We start from the raw sequence: 17,669 nt of genomic DNA on the forward strand, positions 1-17,669 counted from the left end.
TTTGCACTGTTTTATAATTGTATATAGTTTGTCTTTTATTATGAATAAAGTTTATTTTGCATAAGGAAAATCCTCTTAATATTTTGTGCACCTCTATCATGCCTCCCCTCACCCTCCTCCCCTCCAAAGAGTAAAGCCCGAGCTCCCTCAGTTAATTGATGGGGACGAGCCGCCCCTGCGGGCGCCATCTTTGGTTTTCCTCCCCCGGCCTTTGAGAGGATTGGCAGCGACGTCAGAGCTTGCCCTAAAGAGGCAGCGCGTGGCGCGATGACGCAAGGACGCAGCCGGGCGCCGGCGTGGGTCAGGTGCCCTCCGCAGGAATGTCCTGGAACAGCAAGATGGAAACTTAGCAACCGGGCGGCCCGGGCTTGGCGCTTGCCGTGGCGGAGACGTCGGTTCGCCCCGCACCGCCTCACATTGCCGAGCGGCCGAGAAGAGAGAGAAGGGGGGGGAAGGAAGAAAAAATGAACGAAACTCGGAGACGCGACGCTCTCGCCCTCTAAGCGGCTCTTCGCTGCCCGGGGGGGGGGGCTCCCCCTCGGTCGAGGCTTTCGCCGGCCTAAAATTGGTGGTTGGGAAGGGGCCGGGGGGAGTGGCCGACGCGGCGCCGGGGGGGTACGCGAGCCCGAGGCTTTGCGGCCTGGCGTCCACTCCCCCTCGATGGCGCAGGAGGAGCGGATGGAGGTGGATCAGTGCGGCTGCGCGGCGGCCGGCGGGGCGGTGCCGGCAGGCGGCGGGGGAGCGCCGGCACTGCGCAGGTCCAATAGCGCCCCAATGATCAGCAACATCAGGTAATGGCTGCACTGAAGCACTTTTATATATTAATGGTGGGAAACATAGCATTTTTGTTTCTAATATGTCAAAAATCCGAATGCCTGAAGCATTCAACGCGTTAGGAGGGAGAAACTCAGTTAAATGTTTAAGGTCAATGATTATTCAGCAAAATTCCAAGATCTGGGGGGAAGTTTTTCTTTAAAGTAAGTATTTTTTTACCAAAGCCAGAGCCAAATACTTTTTACTTCCACCTTGGTTAGACCTCAACTTGATGTTTGTGTGCGGCTGTGCCCGCCACACTTTGGGAAGGATGTGAAGGCACCAGAGGGGTTGGAAAGAGGGATGATTCCAGGGATGGGGGATGTACTCCAAAGTTAGGCTGGAGAAGCTGGGATTGTGATGAATTGATCTGTATGAACGGTATGCAAGACAAGTTTTTCACTGTACCTTGGTACGAGTGACAACAATAAACCAATTCCAGTTTTCTGGAATTGATTAGAGGTATTTCAAAGAAAAGGGAAAATGGGATAGTGAAAGATGTAAAAACAGGTTGTAAGGACTTCCACAGATATATAAAATTGGCAAGAGTTAATGTGGGTCAAGACCCGAAGCATCGACTGTCCACTTTTCTCCATTGATCCTGCCTGACCCACTGAGTTCCTCCAACTGTTTAAGATTCAAGCATCTGCAGTCTCTTGTGTCTCCAAAAGTTAATGTGGGTTTCTTATAGATTGAGACAGGAGAAGTTCCTTAATTGTGACTTCAGAGGGATGTCTTCCATTTTCTCTTGCTGTATCTTCCTCTTCAGAATGATTGGCAGGGCTCTCAAGTGCATCTGTCCCATTCCTCGGTCTTCTGTCCTCGCACGGTCAAGAATGGGGTTCTCTTTGTTTTTCCCTCCACCTCGCCTGACGCCACATTCAATGGTCCATCCTCCATAATTTCCAACCAATTTACAACAAGCTTCCAGCACCAGATGCCTCTGCCACTCCGTTCCCTTTTTAGCATTCCGATGACACTGTTGTCTCCTCGGCTCCCTGGCTCTCTTCCGGGATCCACCCTGGTCCTCCTACACACACCCTTCTTTCCACCACCCACACACTAGTTCCCCCCCTTCCCATCTGCCCACCCCAACTTCCTTATTTGGTTCTGTGCTCCACCTTCCTCTCCTATCTGATCCCATCATCTGCAGCCCTTTGTTGCCTCCACCTATCACCTCCCAGTGTCTGTTGCCATTGCCACTCACCCCTCCTCACCTGGATCCACCTATCGCTTGCCCCATTCCTTCCCCTCACCTCTTTATACTGGCTACGTTCCCCACCTTCCCCCCCCCCCACTCTTCCAGTCCAGACGAAGGGTCTGGAACTGAAACATTGACTGTTCATTTCCCTTGGGTGCTGCCTGACCTACTGAGTTCCTCTAGCAACTCATTTATTGCTCCAGGTTCCAGCATCTGTCGTCTCTTGTGTCTCCCTGGGTCACCCCTTCCTCTCCAGCAACACCTGCTCACGGCACCTTCCCGTGCATTATGTACATCAATAATTTTGATGTAATATTTCTAAGTTTGCTATTGGCACAAAAGTAGGTGACATTGAGGATGCAGAGAGGCTTCAGGGAACGGGTACGCGAATGGGTGAGGAAATAGATCTTGGGAGTATAATGTGGGAAAAGATTATCCACTTTGGTAGAAAACATTAAAAAGGTAAAGTACTTTTTTAAATAACGAGAGATTGAAGGATGTTGGAGTTCACAGAGACCTGGGTGTCCTTGTACATGAACTGAAAGTTAATGTGCTGGTTCAGCAAGAAGACCTATATTGCAAGAGGATTTGAGTTTGAGAGTAAAGATGTCTTACTCCACTTGTACAGAGGCTGGTGTCTGTAATATTGTATTCTAGGTCTGATTTTCCAACCTATTGAAGGATATCCTTGGGATGGAGAGAGTGCCAAAAAGATTTACTGATTACTGGGGTGGTGGGTTTGTTGTATGAGAAGAGATTAAACAGACTGTACCTATATTCTGAGTTTAGTAGAATGAGAGGTGGTTTAATTGAAATCTGAAAAATTCTTACAGGATCTGATAGGGTAGATGTGGAATTGATACTTCCCCTTGCCAGAGTGTTTAGAATTGGGGGCACAGTCTCAGAATAAGGGGTCAGCCATTCAGGGTCAAGATTGAGAAGGAATCTCATTTCTTGCAGTGTGTGGAAATATTAGACCAAAGAAATGAGGAGGATGTGAGGAAAATTGTAGTTGGAATCTGGTACTCGCTGCCATTAGGGGAGTTGCAATTAGAGCCAATCTGGGCTTTCAAAGGGAAAGTATGTGATCACTTGAAAGAGAATAATTTGTAGAGCTGTGAGGAAAAATGATGGGATTGCTGTACTAGGAGCCAGCACAGATTTGAAGCGCTGAATGTCTTCCTGTGCTGTAACATAATTTATAGCAGCTGTTGCCATAGGAAAAGAATTATACAAACACATTTCATAAACATATTTACAGTTAATACATTCACACAGTGAACTCTTAAATTTTTTTTTTCAACACTCAAAATAGGCTGTGTCCTCTTATACCATGTTAGTTTGTGGGGGTGGCATTACACAGTGTTGTTGTGCTCCATCTTGGTGGCAGCTGAGAATTTAAATTCAGTCAATAAATAAATTGGGATTAAAAACAACTGGCTCCCAAATGTCCTTCAGTGACTTTAGTCCCAACCTTTTATCTGTATCGTTGCTTGCTGCTAACCAGGGACAGCGTGAGGTGACCCCCTTGCAAAGTACAAGGGGTCACCTTCAGCATCTGCACACTGGCAAGGGTTAATTCTGCCCTCCAGTAGGGCTGTGGTGTCATCAGTGGAGATATCAGCACTGGACTTGTCCAAGTGAGTCCCACTGCAGAAATGTGAGGACAGAAACCTCAACTGATGTTCCATCACAGGACTGAGGAGAAGGTACTGTCTGGAGGTGCCTTTTGTTGGACTAGATGTTAAGTTGAGGCCCCATTTACTCCAGATCCCACAGCCACAACTCACAACTCTCTGAAGTAATCCAGCCTATTGCTCTGTTCAGGGGCAATTCAGGGGCATCAATTGCTGAGCCTTGCATGTGGTGCCACGTCCTATGAATTAAAAAGGATTGGCACAGGTTTCATGCAGCCAGTAGTGGGTGATTGAATATCTTGCACTATGTTGATAGATTTCCTGCCTACTTTGATCAAAGTTATGATGTTATAACATTTTTGGATATTCCTTGGGGATAGGTTGGTGGTGGAGAGAGTGTGAGTGTGGATTGGAGCCTGTTCTAGAGAGAGTTTAGGCTTTAAACTTCCGGGGCCAATCACAGGGCAGTTGCAACTGTTTCTAAACTTCTGGTGGTGTCTCCAAACAGACTAATGTGAATAGCTTCATTTCTTAGCATTATGAAAATGTTGTGATGCTTTGAATTACTTTGGATGTGTGTGGGGGAGAGAAGGGAATTGTCCAACTCAATGTTACTACATTCAGATGATATTCTAATAATTCTGGTGTAATGACCATCAGAGCCAGTCAGCCCATTGTGTCCACATTGGCCAAAAATAATTGACGTGGATCATAGTTCCTGATCCGTAGTTTTATTGCTTATTGGACATCAAGTACACATCCAGGTTGCTTTTAATGTGTGGAAGGTTTGTGCTTCAACCAACCAATCAGACTGAGTTCCAGACCTCCACTGCCATCTGTGTTTCAACATTTCCTCATTTCCCCTCTAATTCTTCCACCAATTACCTTAAAGCTGTATATTAAGATATAGAACTCTTTGCTGAGGGAGATAGATCCTTCGTATTCATTGTCCAGGCTTTTCATAATTTCATATATCTTTTTAAATCTCCCCCTGGCCTTCATTTCAGAGGAAACAATCCAGCAGCATCAGTCTCTCCCCATCACTAAAATTCTCCAGCCTCCTCTTAAATCTCTTCTAAGCTTCCCCTGGTACTGTCACTCTCTTCCTGTAATATGAGGACCAGACAGTTCTTTAGATGTGGTGTACAGTGCCTTACAGTTTGAACATGACCTCCCTGCTCCTGTATGGTTGTGCCTTGGCTGTTAATATTACATCCTCTTCATCTCCGTATCTACCTGTGCTGCTATCTGTAGGGATCTATGGCCACCAAGATCATTCTATTCTAATGTTTCTCAATAGTCTGCAATTTATGGTGTATTCCCCTGCCTTGTTTGCCCATCCAAAATGCACTTCCCTCCATTGAGTTCAGTTTGCCACTTTCCTGCCTACTTGACAGGTTAGACTGCACCTGGAGTACTGCATAGAATTTTGGTCTCCATATTTAAGACAGGATGTGCTTGCATTGGGGACAGTGCGAAGGAGGTTCATGAGGTTTGATCCCTAGAATGAAGGGAGTGATGTGAAAAGATGTTGGACCAATACTCAAAAGTTTCAAAGAACGAGGTGATCTTACTGAAGTATTCTGAGGGGGATTGACAGGGTGGATGCTGAGAGGATGTTTTCCTTCATGGGGTTATTTAGAAGTAAGGGCATAGTTTAAGGCAGAAGAGGGGGAATCTTTTCTCTTGGGGGTTTTGACTTATTAGACTTCTCTACCATAGAGATGTGAGAAGGCTGAATCATTGAATATATTCTAAGGGAGAGACTGACGGATGCCTGAATTACAGGGAAGTCGAGGGCTGTGGGAGGAGAGCAGGAAAGTGTGAGGCCACAGTTAATGATATTGAATGGTGGAGCAGGTTTGGGGCAGATTGGCTGAGCTCTGTTTCTTGTTGGCTGGTGCATTTGATGTCCTCTGTCAGTGAAAGTCCTTAATTGGTGGCTGGAGCAGTTTGTAATGAAGTGGAAAGATTAAGCAGTGTGTGGCATTTTGAAACCTGTTAATAGAATAAATATTTGAAGTGTAATGCTTCCAGGCCTAGGGCATTGAACAGAGTAGTGGGTTTAATTGAATGTCTACCAAAGAGCTATCTCAGATGCATGGATGAGATGACCTGCTGTGCCGTTTCATTATTAATGTACGTGTATGGAAAATAATTACATTATTTTGGACCATTCATAAGTATGAATGATAAAGTGACTGAATAATGTTACATTAATTTTATTATACTTTCAAGATGAATTTAAATTCAGATTGCCATCGCTAACCCCTTAAGCTTTCTTCTGCTTTCTGTATGGAGGAGAGATGTAATGTTGTTTAAACTAATATTACATTTCATTGACATAAAGTGTGGAAGCACATCATAAATCACTGGTTAGCCTTCTTCAATAGCACTGAGCCCTGCTCTAGTCAGAGTGCCAACTATTGCCCTCTTGAGATTAGTTGGTTCAACACCAGTCAGGAATCAATCCCTTTAACTTTCACATTCTACACGTTTTTGTCACTTACTTTTCTGACTCAATAAAGAGTTGTGCTTTAATTGTTTTTTTTAAAGTAAAGCTTGAGAGACGTATTACAAACATGAGCTCTGACAATTCCTCAATGCTATGCTTATTGTTTCTGTACGCGAAAGGAGTATTAGACCCTTGGTTTTATTGGATCATTTGGAGTTATTTATGTCTTCCATTGTGAAGACAGAACCACAGTTCCTTCCTCTCTTTAGACCCTTAGTTCTGTAATGTATCTAGGAGTTATTTGTGTCCTCTATTGTGAAAACAGAACCAAAGTATGTGTTTAATTGTTCTATCATTTCTTTGTTCCCAATTATAATTTCCCCTGTTTCTGCCTATAGGGCCCCTACGTTTATTTTCACTAATCTTTTTCTCTTCAATTAGTTATAGAAGCTTTAACACGGTGTTCATGTTCCTTGCAAACTTATTCTCATAGTCCATCTTCTTACTCTTAATCATCTGTTGAATTCTAAACTACTCCCAATTCTCTGGCCTGCTGCATTTTCTGGCAATGTTATATTCCTCCTCTTTGAATCTAACACACAATCCCTAATTATCTACATAAACTATGGTTGAAGCCTCTTTCTTGATATTTTTGTGCCAGACAGCAATGAGTAACTTGTAATTCACGAATAAATTATGGGACACCATTCATACTTTGTGGGAAAATATTAAGTTTTTTGCTCCAGGCTATAGTATATAGAATTCCAGATAGCGGAGTGCTTTCATTACGCGGTGAATATAATAGTGAATGGGTGAAATTTTTATAACTAATTCACATGAACTGTAAACAGCCAGATGTGTGAAGCTGGATGTTACCCACTCTAACTTCATTGACTGGAGGATGTATTTTAAGACATACAACTCTGAAGTCAGCAGAAAGCAACAGGGTCAAGTGATGGACACAAAGGCCAGATGGTGGATGCAACCTGAGGTTATGTGCAAAGAGACAACATTAGTATCGGCACACATCTGATAATTTTATTAGATTTTTGTTGGACATGGTTATTTAGGATTTATGGATGCTTTGCCACAAATGGAGTTAAGATACAGATCTGCCTTGATCTAGTCTAATGAAGGAATAGGCGTAAAAGACATCATGTTCTTCTGTTACAGATTTGTAAAGGGACCTGATGGAGTAATGCCAAAAGGACTTGCATGTACATATCACACTAATGCTGTTTGCCTTTTAACATGTGATGTAAAACGCAAGAATTTTGATATATCAAACAACCCTGTAAGATTAAAATCCAGCTTTTGTGTGGCCCTGTTGTTTCTAGTTTGGGTTTATGCCCCACTTGGACCTTAACTCTAAGACAGTCAGCTGCCCATTAAGTATCAGTTAATTTTTAATATCCCGGTAGTTTTAGGGTGATTTGAAGCTGAGGGAATCTGAACAAGGTTATATTAAACTCCAAAGAAGGACACATCAGGACAAAGAGGCATTTTTAACAGGGTTGTGAGGCCACAGGATTCAATATTAAAGTCGGTGGTTGAAGCAGAGATAATGTCGATGTTTACTAGGGAAGGCACGTGGCTGAAAGAAATGTGGAAAGGATCAAGGTGGGTAAATGGGATTTGGACAACTGCTGGTGTAAGGGAAAAGCACGTGGGTGGGATGTGTCAAATCCCCATTTCCTGGATTGGGCCTCCCCAAACTCTTCAGCTTGGGCCCAAGCATTGTTTTCTTTCAACTATTGAATTAACATCTTGGAACTCTACAGCCCACTTACACATCTGCATTTCTCCACTTCTGTCTTATTGCCCGTTCCCCCAGTTTTCACAGCTCACCACCAGAAGCTTGCCTTTACCTGTTTTGAAGTCCTTTCCCTGACCCCACTCAAAGCACTTAACCAATATTTGGCCACCTTTTGTAATACTTCCTGCTGTAGCTTGGTATCCTATTTAGTTCGATAACCTCCTCTGAAACAACTTGGGTGTTTAGCTCATAAGCTTGGTTTGGGTCCAAGTGTTGATCCAGCGTAAAACTTAGTCAATCTGGCATCTACCGGAGCTGTATGAAAGTACAAGTCGCCATTGTTTTCCAATCCACGTGAAGAGCAGTCAGTCAGGCAGCACTGCTGGAGAATTGCCAGCGTCCTGCAGTGTGAGGACGAATGAGTGCCCGTACTCTGTGGAGTCTCGGGATGTCTGGCCTCGCCGGCTCCACTCTCTCTCTCTCTCCCTCTCCCCGTAGGGAGATACTCGGCTGTTGGCAGGTATGGGACTTCTGGTGAATAGTCCGATTGGATCTCGGGCTGATTGCCACCGTTTCCCAGACTTGGATTCTGATAGGGAGGCATCCGTGTTTGGAACATTCAGTTCTGGCTCTGCACACAGCAGCTGTTACTTTCATTCCCTCCGTCGAGGAGACACTGAACAGAAGCTGTGTTGGACTTTTTTCTTTCCCTTGCAAGGCATTGTCTCTTTCCTGGAAGAAGGTCTACTAATGCACAGCTGCCTGGCTGCTCCTCATGTGTGAGCCTCAACCGTGAGTATTAACAAACGGTTTGACTGCAGGCAGCACCACCACCAACCGTGGTCCTACCCTGACCTTGTGTTCTTTCCAGCAGAGTCATGGGATGGAAATCCAGAGCAGGAATCTGGACAGTTTTCCGCTGCCACTTTCTAGGAGCCTCATGGCCCCTACCAAGGCCAACGTACACAACTCAGAACAAACCTGTTACCTGGCTGGCCTCTGTCTTGCATGACAGCACCAACTTAAGAGTGATGAGTATGTTCTCTTGCCAGTAAATTATTGCAGCCCAGGCCAGGAACATATCTCGATTGAGCAGCCCTGCTTTGGAAGTCACGTGGGACGGATGAGGAGCCTGGTTAAGGATGAACGAGAAGATTTACTAGAATGTTGCCGGGTCTTCAGGAGTTGAGTTACAGGGAAAGATTGAACAGGTTAGGACTTTATTCCTTGGAGTGCAGAAGGATGAGGGGAGATTTGATAGAGGTTTACAAAATTATGAGGGTATACACAGAGTAAATGAGAGTAGGCTCTTTCCACCTAGATTAGGAGAGATAAGTACGAGAGGACATGGCTTTAGGGTGAAAGGGGAAAGGTTTAGGGGGAACATTAGGGGGAACTTCTTCACTCAGAGTAGTGAAAGTGTGGAACGAGCTGCCATCTGATGTAAATGTGGGCTCACTCTTAAGTTTTAAGAATAAATTGGATAGGTACATTGACAGGAGAGGTCTGGAGGGTTATGGACTGGGTGCAGGTCAATGGGACTAGCGGAATAAAGTTTTGGCACAGACTAGAAGGGCCGAATGGCCTGTTTTCTGTTCTGTGGTTTTAACGTGACGTTGAAGGAAGGAGCCATCTCTGCGTGACCCACTTCCACACTCGTTACTGCTCTGCCTTCAATACAATAATTCCAAGCAAGCTTGTCACCAAACTCCGAGACCTAGGACTCAACACCTACCTCTGTAACTGGATCCTTGACTTTCTAACAAACAGACCGCAATCAGTGAGGATAGGCAGCAATACCTCCGGCATGATTATTCTCAACACTGGTGCCCCACAAGGCTGCGTCCTCAGCCCTCTACTCCCTATACACTCGTGACTGTGTGGCCAGATTCTGCTCTAAGTTTGCAGATGATACCACCATTGTAGGCTGTATTTCAAACAGCGATGAGTCGGAGTACAGGAAGGAGAGAGAGAGCTTAGTGGAATGGTGTCATGACAACAACCTTTCCCTCAATGTCAACAAAACAAAAGAGCTGGTCATTGACTTCAGGAAAGGGGGTGCCTGTCTACATCGATGGTGCTGAGGTCGAGAGGGTTGAGAACCAAGTTCCTGGGTGTGAACATCACCAACAGCCTGCCCTGGTCAAATCGCATAGATGGCACGGCCAAGAAAGTTCACCAGCGCCTCTACTTCCTCAGGAGGCTAAAGAAATTTGGTTGTCCCCTTTGACTCTCACCAACTTTTACTGATGCACCATAGAAAGCATCCTATCTGGATGTATCACAGCTTGGTATGGCAACTGCTCTGCCCAGGACAGCAAGAAGCTGCAGAGAGTTGTGGACACAGCCCAGTGCATCATGGACACCAGCCTCCCCTCCTTGGACTTTTCCTCTCATTATCTTGGTGTAGCAGACAGCATAATCAAGGACCCCACCCACCCGGGACATTCTCTCTTCTCTGCTCTTCCATTGGGTAGAAGATACAGGAGCCTGAGGGCACATACCACCAGACTTAAGGACAGCTTCTACCCCACTGTGCTAAGACTATTGAAGGGTTCCCTTATACAATGAGATGGACTATGACCTCACGATCTACCCTGTTGTGACCTTGCACCTTTATTGCACTGCACTTTCTCTGTAGCTGTAACACTTTACTCTGTACTGTTATTGTTTTTACCTGTACTACCTCAATGCACTCTGTACTAACTCAATGTAACTGCACTGTGTAGTGAATTGACCTGTACGATCGGTTTGTAAGACAAGCTTTTCACTGTACCTCAGTACAAGTGACAATAATATACCAATGCCAGTAACGCTTGGCTGAGAAGCACCACGGGGTGGGGGGTATAGTCCCAATACTGAACCCATTTACCAGGCAGTAGGATAGGTTTAGTGTTCATTGAGAGAGGCATCTCGCTAGGATTTTAACTTGTTATTGTGTGACCTTGGCAGTGGTGACAGTATTTAGAAAATTTCTAAAAATATAAATCCACCAGTTTTTTGTGAAGAGGATCAAAAAGCTGGTGGATTTCGTGGGTTTAGTCTGGCTTTTGTGGGACTTGCAGATAACAAAACATTTGCACACTTTAAAATACACCTTTATATCGTGTTAGCTCTTTACTTTGTGAGCTCAAGGTATCAGGCAGCTCCATCGAGGCCTTAGTTAAAGTTGGGTATCTGGCAAAAGTTATTGTGCATTAGAACATAGAACAGTACAGTACAGGAACGGGCCCTTTGGCCCACAATGTGTGTGCTGGCCATGATGCCAAATTAAACAAATCCCATCTGCCTGCACATGGTCTCTATCCCTCTATTCCCTACTTGTTTGTGTGCCTGTCTAAATGCCTCTTAAATGTTGCTTCATGCCAATTAAACATTGTTATCACATTGCATTGTTTTGTGTTCATCGTACTTGTCTTTATTGATTTACAACATGTATACCTACATGTGATTTAAAAATGATCAGAATGATCCAAAACAACCAAAGGTGTGTGCTGATACTTTGAAGGTGCTAAATTTCTCATTATTTTTTGCAGTGATTCTTCGCCAGTGTTTCAGCCAACCTCTCTCCGATGTCGGAGGAGCAGTGCCTCTGTGAATCTCGGCTGCCCGAGCTTGGTAAGTATTGCATCATCGTTCTTCCTCCCCGTCAGCCATACTTCCTCTGCCACTTTAGTCAGCAGACTAAGTTAAAAATATTTCAGTTGGCATTGGGGCTGGAAATTCCCCTTACACAGAAACCGGTAGTTATCATGCTGCTCAAGACAGTAACGGGGAAATGCCAGTTTAATGCTCCTGAGTAGCTTTGGGGGAAGAAATAATTTTGCTGTCTTCAATTAGATTTTATAATAACAATGGCTTGCATTTATATGACATGAGTATTGTGTGAAAAGTCCCTGTCCATAATTAGACACAAATCGACACCAGTCCAACGGAGGAGAGGTTAGGGCAGGTGATCAAAAGCTTAGCTAAAGCTTAAGTTTCAGGACTTTGGGCAGAAGTGGAGGGACAGAAGGTTATTGAATTTCAGAACTTGGGGTATCTTGATAGATGACTTACGACCCAGCTGGCAGGAATGGGGCAAAGGGAGTTGGTTTGAGGCTTGACTTGGAGGATTGTATTTTTGGGAATGTTGTAGGTATGTGTTGAGGCTGCAGGGATAGAGCAGGCCAGGGGACACTTTTGAGCACACGTTTGTAGTTCTCTATGCTACGGGCCAGAGTTTTGACAGCTGTGATAATGCTTTAGAGTTCCTCTGTTCTGAGTTGGAGCTTTGTCATAGTTTTTATTATCTACAAATACTAAAAAAAAACCTCAGTAAGCTCGTTCATCTTTCTGGTCAGGGTTACATGGATGACATTTTTAAGGTAATTGATGAAATGACCAGAGGGGAGAAGCATGTTACGATGAGCTGGAATGTGCTGTTTGAAGGGACAATGGAAGCAGGATTTGGGGGAAATTGGATAATACCCGAAGGAACAAAATTTGCAGGGATGTGGGGAGTGGTAGAGCACTCACTATAGATGTGATGAGCCAAATGGCCTCCTTTTGTCTGCATCATTCTATGATTTTATCTGAAAGTACTGACTTCTGTTGGGGTCTAATTCTCTCAGTTCTGAACTGCTCCACTTGTGCCTTAGAGTAGGGTTTGTATTCAAAGAGAGGGAATGCTGCTGTATGTTTCTTTCCATAGATCTTTGTGGCCCACTCACAGCATCCCTGACACTGGTTTAGCAAGCTAATTGCACTGGATAAGATTTGACGTTGCATGGGGTCAGTGATTCTGCCTTACACCAGTACAATTAAGAACAGCACCGTGAACTGCTGCATTTCTTCTGGTGAAGGCACTCCCACAAAACTGTTGGATAGGGCGTTCCTAAACTTAGACCCAATGGTGATGAAGGAATGGTGACATATTGCCAAGTGAGGATTATCTGTGACTTGAACGTTAATCTGTAGGAGGTGATATTCCCCTGTGCTGCTGCCCTTGTCCTTGGTGATAGAGGTTGGGGGTTTGGGAGGTGTTGATGAGTAACTGCAGTGCCTTTTGTCGATGATATGCTGCAGCGATGGTGCATCAGAGGTGGAGGGAGTGAATGTGTAGGGTGGGGCATGGGGTATCAGTCAGTTAGGCTGTTTGCCATGAGTGGTGCCAAGGTTGTTGGTGCTGCGCTCATAGTTCCCTGAAAGTGGCGGCGTAGGTAGATAAGGTGGTGAAGAAGGCGTAAGGCATGCTTACTTTCATCAAACAGAGCGTTTGAGTACAACAGTTGGGATGTCATGTTACAGCTGTACAGGCAGTGGTGAGATCACACCTGGAATATTGTGTGCAGTTCTGGTCACCACTATGGGAAGGATGTGATTAAGCTAGAGAGGGTGCAGAAGAGATTCACAGTGATGTTGCTGGGATTAGAGAGCTTTATGTTATAAGGAGAGACTGGTTAGGCTAGGACTGTTTTCTTTGGAGTGAAGGAGGCTGAGGGGTGACCTTATAGATTTTATAAAATCATGAGAGGCATAGATAAGGTGGATGGCCATAGTCTTTTTCCCAAGGTAAGGGTCAGAGAGAAAGTATTTAAAGGATTTATTACCATTGAATGACAAAATGTTACCCTCCTTGCATGTTCTTACACAAAGGTTGAAAGTGAGGCCATTGTGATCAGAATGGGTCAGTGCGCACACAGCAGAGTGCATCTCCAATGTGGCCATTCATGAAGCTAAATCTAGTCACAGTTCAGATACATTCAGGCTCTGCTCCATCACTGTGGCGTCAGTGGGTGGTGCCCTTGCCTCTGGCTTTGCTTTCACTCCTGTTGCAGAGAGTTGGTGGATGTAAAACACCCTGTGGCTCACCCTAGTCTCTGAGCAAGTTTTATCTCCTGGCCAACAATTTTCTAAGACCATTGATCCGGTCATTGTCACATCAGGGTTGAGGTTGCTGTGTGTAGATTGGGTCCTGTGTTTCCTACAATTGGGTCCTGTGTTTCCTACAATTGGCTGTAAGGCGCTTGGAGGCAAACGCCATCCCTCCTCCCCATTGCCCCAACTCTTCTTTGTGTCATCTGAGTTGGGTGCACCATTTGTGAAGCAGCATGGGAGGATGCCAGTGGGCGAGATTAGAGCGATGGTTTGCAGACTCTAATAGGAGAAGCCCCAGTTGTTGCTTTAGCACTGCAAGAAAATGTAAGCAAAGTGTTTGATTTCTGAAGGTCTTTTGTTTCAAAGGGCATGACTTTTTGTCATAAGTCACTTGATTACACTCCTCTGGAGCCCTTTGGACATTTTTCTGTGTTAGTAGTGCTGTAGAAATACAATAATTGCTTCAGTGTCCACCTGTGAGATATGAAGTGCTGTCTGAAAGCATGCAGCACTGGCTCACCAACAAAGGGGGTTGCCTGCTACAAATTATTGCTTCATCTCAATTCAAAAATAAACCTTTGATACTGCCTTACAGACCAGTTATTTAGAGAGATTTGTATTCAGACCACCATAGCTGCCTGCGTCTCCAAGCTGGCTTGTCAGTCTCAGGACCACAGCAGCCCACATCGTGACAAAACCCAGATCCCCAGCTGAGTTACATTCACAGTTTGAACATGAGTTTTTAAATGGCTAAAGTTATTTAGGCAGTCGCAATTTTGCAATGAACGAGACGAGGGCTTTACACTCAGAGCCTTGCTTTTATTGGCTATTTGTTAAGCTATGGAATCTCACTACTCTGCTGAGACAGCAGGTGTGGAAACTCTTGGGATGTTGGCAGTGCACTAAATGACCATCCTTTCGATGGCTAATAATATTAATTTGTTTAAACTTTTGTTTTGTTTTTAGGGTAATACAATGGTCTCCTTCCATGTTGTAGGTAGAAAGCAGTTCTATCTGACAGGTCTGAGTTAATCATCTGAGGCATGGTCAAAGCCAAGTCAGGAAGAAGATTAGCGGGACAGTGGGAGGTGCTACTGTTGTTTCCCAAAATGGGGAAATCATCCCACTATTGCTGTACCTGTTTGACCGGGAGAAGCCACGATTAGCCAGTGGATCATGAACCCTGGTTTGGTCTGTGCAAGGAACCTGCAGGAAGGAAGTTCCCCTGTAATCCACATTTGCCTGCTTTTGCTGTTTAAGTCCCAATTTATTACATAGCAGCCAGCAGAACAGGGACTCCACAGTCTTTGCATGTTATGTAAACTGTAAATATTCAGGTCAATTTGCAATTAATAACGCAATGTCTAAGTTGAATGACGGGCTTTGTTTTCTGTTGTTTCCAACCCCCCATCCCCCTTCCTTCCAGTCTTTCCCACTGTCACCATTCCGAACCCTCAACAGTCGGATTGACCAGATTAGGCAGGTAAGGCTTACCTCGTGGTGTGTGATGCAGTTAAACTCAGTTGAAAAGATTTTTTTCTGTCTAAAGTCAAGTGATTTCCACAGTTGAGTGGGTGTGATCATTGTATTTCTGCTCAGCTGTGCAGGCATTGTATTGTCACCAGATGCATTGTATTGAGGGCACTGCAAAGAATCAGTCCATTTGTCCCAACAGATTATTGGCATTTATACTCCATACAAGCCCCTCCCACTCTGTCTTGCCTTCTCGGTGTATCTTTTATTTATTTCTCCCTCATCAACTCAATTAACCTCCCTTAAAGTGCACCACCTTCTCTGTGACAGGGAGACAGAACATAGAACAGTACAGCATTGGACAGGCCAGTTGGCCCAGAAGGTTGTGCAGATATTGATGTCAATTTGTACTAAATGTCCTCTTCCTATGTATCATCCATATCCCTCTATTCCCTTTATATTCATGTATTTATCTAAAAGCCTCTTAAACTTAACCAAACTGCCTGCTTCCACTACTACCCCTGGTAACCCATTCCAGCCACCTACCACTCTCTGCTTTAAGAAAATACTTGCCCCTCACGTTACCTTTAAACTTGCCCTTCCCAACCTTAAAAGCATGTCCTCTGGTATTTGACGTTTTGACCCTAGGGAAAAGATTCTGACTGTCTCCCCTATCTATGCCTCTCTTAATTTTACAAACCTCAGTCAGGTCTCCCCTCAATCTCCGATGCTCTAGGGAGAACAACCTACGTTTGACCAACCTTTCCTTATTGCTCATACCCTCTAATCCAGGCAGCATCTTTGCATATCCAGTCCCATCTCATGAAATGTCCCATGAGAATCAGTCTTCTCCCTCAGACACGTACTGCAACTGTTGACCTGATTTTTAAAAAAGATAAAAGTGTTACCTGCAAAATAAATTGTAAATCATTAAAATTACTGGCTCCAGATTGGTGACACCCCAGAGTACAAATGTCCATTGTTGCAACTGACAACTCTGCCTTGCCCCAAAGTAACCATCATTTCTAAAGTTTTTTTTACTGTCAAGGATAGAGTGTTGCCAGCTACATAAGGAAGGAATGGTTAGGCATGGCTAAATACTGACATGCTATATCCAATCCCAGTTGCAGCCCAAGCTTTTGGTTTATGATTGGATATGCATACAGAGCAAAAATGTTTTTTCTTTATTCATTCATGTAATGTGAATGTCACTGGTAATGCTGGTGTTTTATTGTCCATTCCTAATCGTCCCTGAATGGATGAAATAAGTTAAGAGTTGACTATGTTGGTGGCTCTGGAGTTGTACAAAGTCCATATAAGGATGGAGAATTTCCTTCTCTGAAGAGCACCTGGTATTTTTTTTACAACAGTCAAGTAGCTTCACATTTGCCATTAGAATATTTTTTTTAATACCAGATTTGATTTAATTCCTGGACTTAAAAATTTCTCCCAGGTTCAAACTCTCAATTCTGGTTCAGTGATCCTGAGCTCTGCTTGCTGCTCCAGTAACTTGACCACCATACCACTGTGCCCGTTAACTGTGCTTCACCCATTATTGGGTATGTTTGCCACCTTGTGGCAGAGGCTGTAGCTGGCTACTGCACACAGACAAAAAAAGAAAGTTGCTTGTTTTATTTATGTTTCAGGAGGAGAGCATGGATGTGATGAACCGAGAGACTGCACATGAAAGGTGAGTCTGGCCTCTGCCCACTCTGTCCAGTATATATTCCAGCTGGCAGCTATTTGTGCCCATCTCCAAGCCTTCCTTCCTGGTTTTTATCTTTCCACTCTGGACTATACTGAGTGACAAGGTGAAATGATACAGCACAGAGGACCATTCAACTCATTGTGCTTACGCTGGGTCTTTGAATGAGCTCACCACATGTCCTGCTCACTACCAGATACCTGCACTTTTCTCCGTCAGATGTTCATTCATCTCCCCTTTGAAAGTACCTTTGATTGTCCTTTCAAGCTGTCCATTCCAGATCACGGGAATTTGTATAAAACCCCCCTGACATGCTGACAAAATGGGCTGCTGATGTGGGAATCTGGAGCAAAGAACAAACTGCCGGAGGAACTCAGCGGGTCAGGCAGCATCTGTGGAGGGAAAGTTCCCACCACCACTGCGGTTGATGGACCCCTCACCCACATCTCCATTACCTGCACTTCTGCTCACACCCACCACGCCCTCCCCAGACAAAACAGAGATAAATGTTCTCTTTATCCTTGCCTTTCACCCCCCCAGCCTACACATGCAGCAAAACATTCTTCGACACTTCTACCATGTACCACATGATCGTACCACACGATCCCACCACCAGCCACATTGTGCCCTCCCCACCCCTTTCTATTCCAGCAGGGACCACTCTCTCTCTCTGACTCCTTGGCTCGCTCATCCCTTGCCACCCAACCTCCCCCTCTTCCCCCAGCACTTCTCTCTGAAACCATGGGGACCTAAACACTCCTTCCAGGTGA

At 44.7% G+C, this 17,669-nt stretch overlaps 1 protein-coding gene across 2 annotated transcripts in view; it reads left to right on the forward strand.

The window, feature by feature from the left end:
- The first annotated feature begins 307 nt into the window (after positions 1-307).
- LOC127586701 (P2R1A-PPP2R2A-interacting phosphatase regulator 1-like) overlaps positions 308-17,669 on the forward strand; it is a 34,038-nt gene continuing 16,676 nt past the window's right edge. The window contains exons 1-4 of one of the 2 annotated variants that reach the window (XM_052044854.1): positions 308-791; positions 11,399-11,480; positions 15,148-15,204; positions 16,841-16,884. In XM_052044854.1, coding sequence (XP_051900814.1) covers positions 661-791; positions 11,399-11,480; positions 15,148-15,204; positions 16,841-16,884 — 314 coding nt within the window. In that variant the 5' untranslated portion in view covers positions 308-660. The remainder of the gene's footprint in view (positions 792-11,398; positions 11,481-15,147; positions 15,205-16,840; positions 16,885-17,669) is intronic. The other variant, XM_052044855.1, reaches the window with a different exon arrangement.

This window comes from Pristis pectinata, chromosome 37, assembly GCF_009764475.1.
Source record: "Pristis pectinata isolate sPriPec2 chromosome 37, sPriPec2.1.pri, whole genome shotgun sequence".
In the NCBI taxonomy this organism is placed as follows: Eukaryota; Metazoa; Chordata; class Chondrichthyes; order Rhinopristiformes; family Pristidae; genus Pristis; species Pristis pectinata.